This window comes from Cibotium barometz, chromosome 34 (genome assembly GCF_041138505.1).
Source record: "Cibotium barometz isolate CiBa-2024 chromosome 34, ASM4113850v1, whole genome shotgun sequence".
In the NCBI taxonomy this organism is placed as follows: domain Eukaryota; kingdom Viridiplantae; phylum Streptophyta; class Polypodiopsida; order Cyatheales; family Cibotiaceae; genus Cibotium; species Cibotium barometz.
The window spans coordinates 7,145,995-7,147,426 of record NC_141079.1 but is presented as its reverse complement, the minus strand read 5'-3'; the positions used below and the strand labels follow the sequence as shown (position 1 = coordinate 7,147,426).

The 1,432-nt window shown below is 38.0% G+C and overlaps 1 protein-coding gene across 1 annotated transcript in view; it reads left to right on the top strand.

The window, feature by feature from the left end:
• The window catches only part of LOC147618667 (uncharacterized), a 1,624-nt gene extending 431 nt beyond the window's left edge, over positions 1-1,193 (top strand). The window contains exons 2-3 of the mRNA XM_086774452.1: positions 133-188; positions 604-1,193. Coding sequence (XP_086630578.1) covers positions 133-188; positions 604-873 — 326 coding nt within the window. The 3' untranslated portion in view covers positions 874-1,193. The remainder of the gene's footprint in view (positions 1-132; positions 189-603) is intronic.
• Positions 1,194-1,432: the final 239 nt, after the last annotated feature.

Sequence of the window (1,432 nt, the reverse complement as noted above, 5' to 3'; positions counted from 1 at the left end):
TGTCAATTAACACTCCTTTGTTGTACTCTTTGTTTCAAAAAGAAATTGAACCAGTAAGTGAGCTATATATTATTGTGATCTCTTTATGCTATTGGATGCGATTATTAGACGATACTCTGATCTGTTTTGCAGATAGATTCAACGCCTCTCCAACTCTGCACGAGGATCAACCTTTGCATAACGTTCAGGTATAAAGCTTCTCTCGATGCCAATGTCTTCCTTATTACACAGCCTTGTCAAACATTAGCTGGTGCACAAACTTGTGTCATGAGCAATATATGCAGGTATACTATGGCATGTGGGGTATTTATAATTAAATAATGATGATTAAAGGCTTATAAGTTTGAGTTGATTAGCAATCGGGTAGGATGGTGGGTAAGGTGGTACAGGATATTGATACAATATAGGCTTATGCTTAATTAAGATGATTAGAGTAGTGTGTATAAATATTTATGTAAGACTCAAAATTCTATGCGCCTATGATGATTGCCATTGATATAATAAGTAAAAGTATGCGTGTTTACATAGACAAACCCATAATGTTTATTGTGAGTTGATTAAGGAGCTGATCGATCAGCTCTATCAACTGTGTTCTGGATATAGGAATTGCAAGCACTTGTTATGTTTAGCTCGTCTTTGAATATTATGGAGCCCAAAATCCCATTGTTCGAGATTAAGAGGAATGAGGAGCTTGTGAAGGACTTGATAGTTCGGAAGCGGCCTGTGGAACGCTATAAACGTGCAGCAAATTATAGAGTCGAAGGCAGCCGGAGGTTGTTGACGAGCGAAGCCCAGAGCACATCCCAGGGCAAAGCAGCTACTTTCCACGTTGATTACAGTAGCCCCGAAACCCACCCCCCTAAGAATAACTGAAATTCAATACCATGTACTAATCTCTGCATCACTTTATTGACTAATGCTAATTATCAATCCCTGGTCCTAGCTATGATAAAATTGATGCTTGTTATTTATCACAACCAAGATGCTAATCTGATGATGACCAATTAGACAGCAAGAATGCTGATTATACCTCATACTAATTGTACCCTCACCACCAGGATGCGGCATCTTGAAGGGTTTATAATTATTTTCACAATACAAGTTTCAAGTTCCATCCGGCCAAATATTGCAGCAGCTTCCGATTATAATTAGCACATGTTAAATAGACAAATCAAGGCCCACGGTTTGGATTATTCCAACGGAGGCCCCTATTTGCAAATGGGTCATGTGCTTAATTAGTACGTTATGTTTGGATGATCGTTAAGGTATTCGAGATGGTTCGATGATAAACACATATTAACTTGGTGGTTGTGCTGATTGGATTAGAGTCATGTGGATAAATTATGTATTGATTAGGTTCTCTGGGATTCGATTAGAAAACATTATCCATATCCATTATTGATCACACACTCTCGATATATTGATATTACTG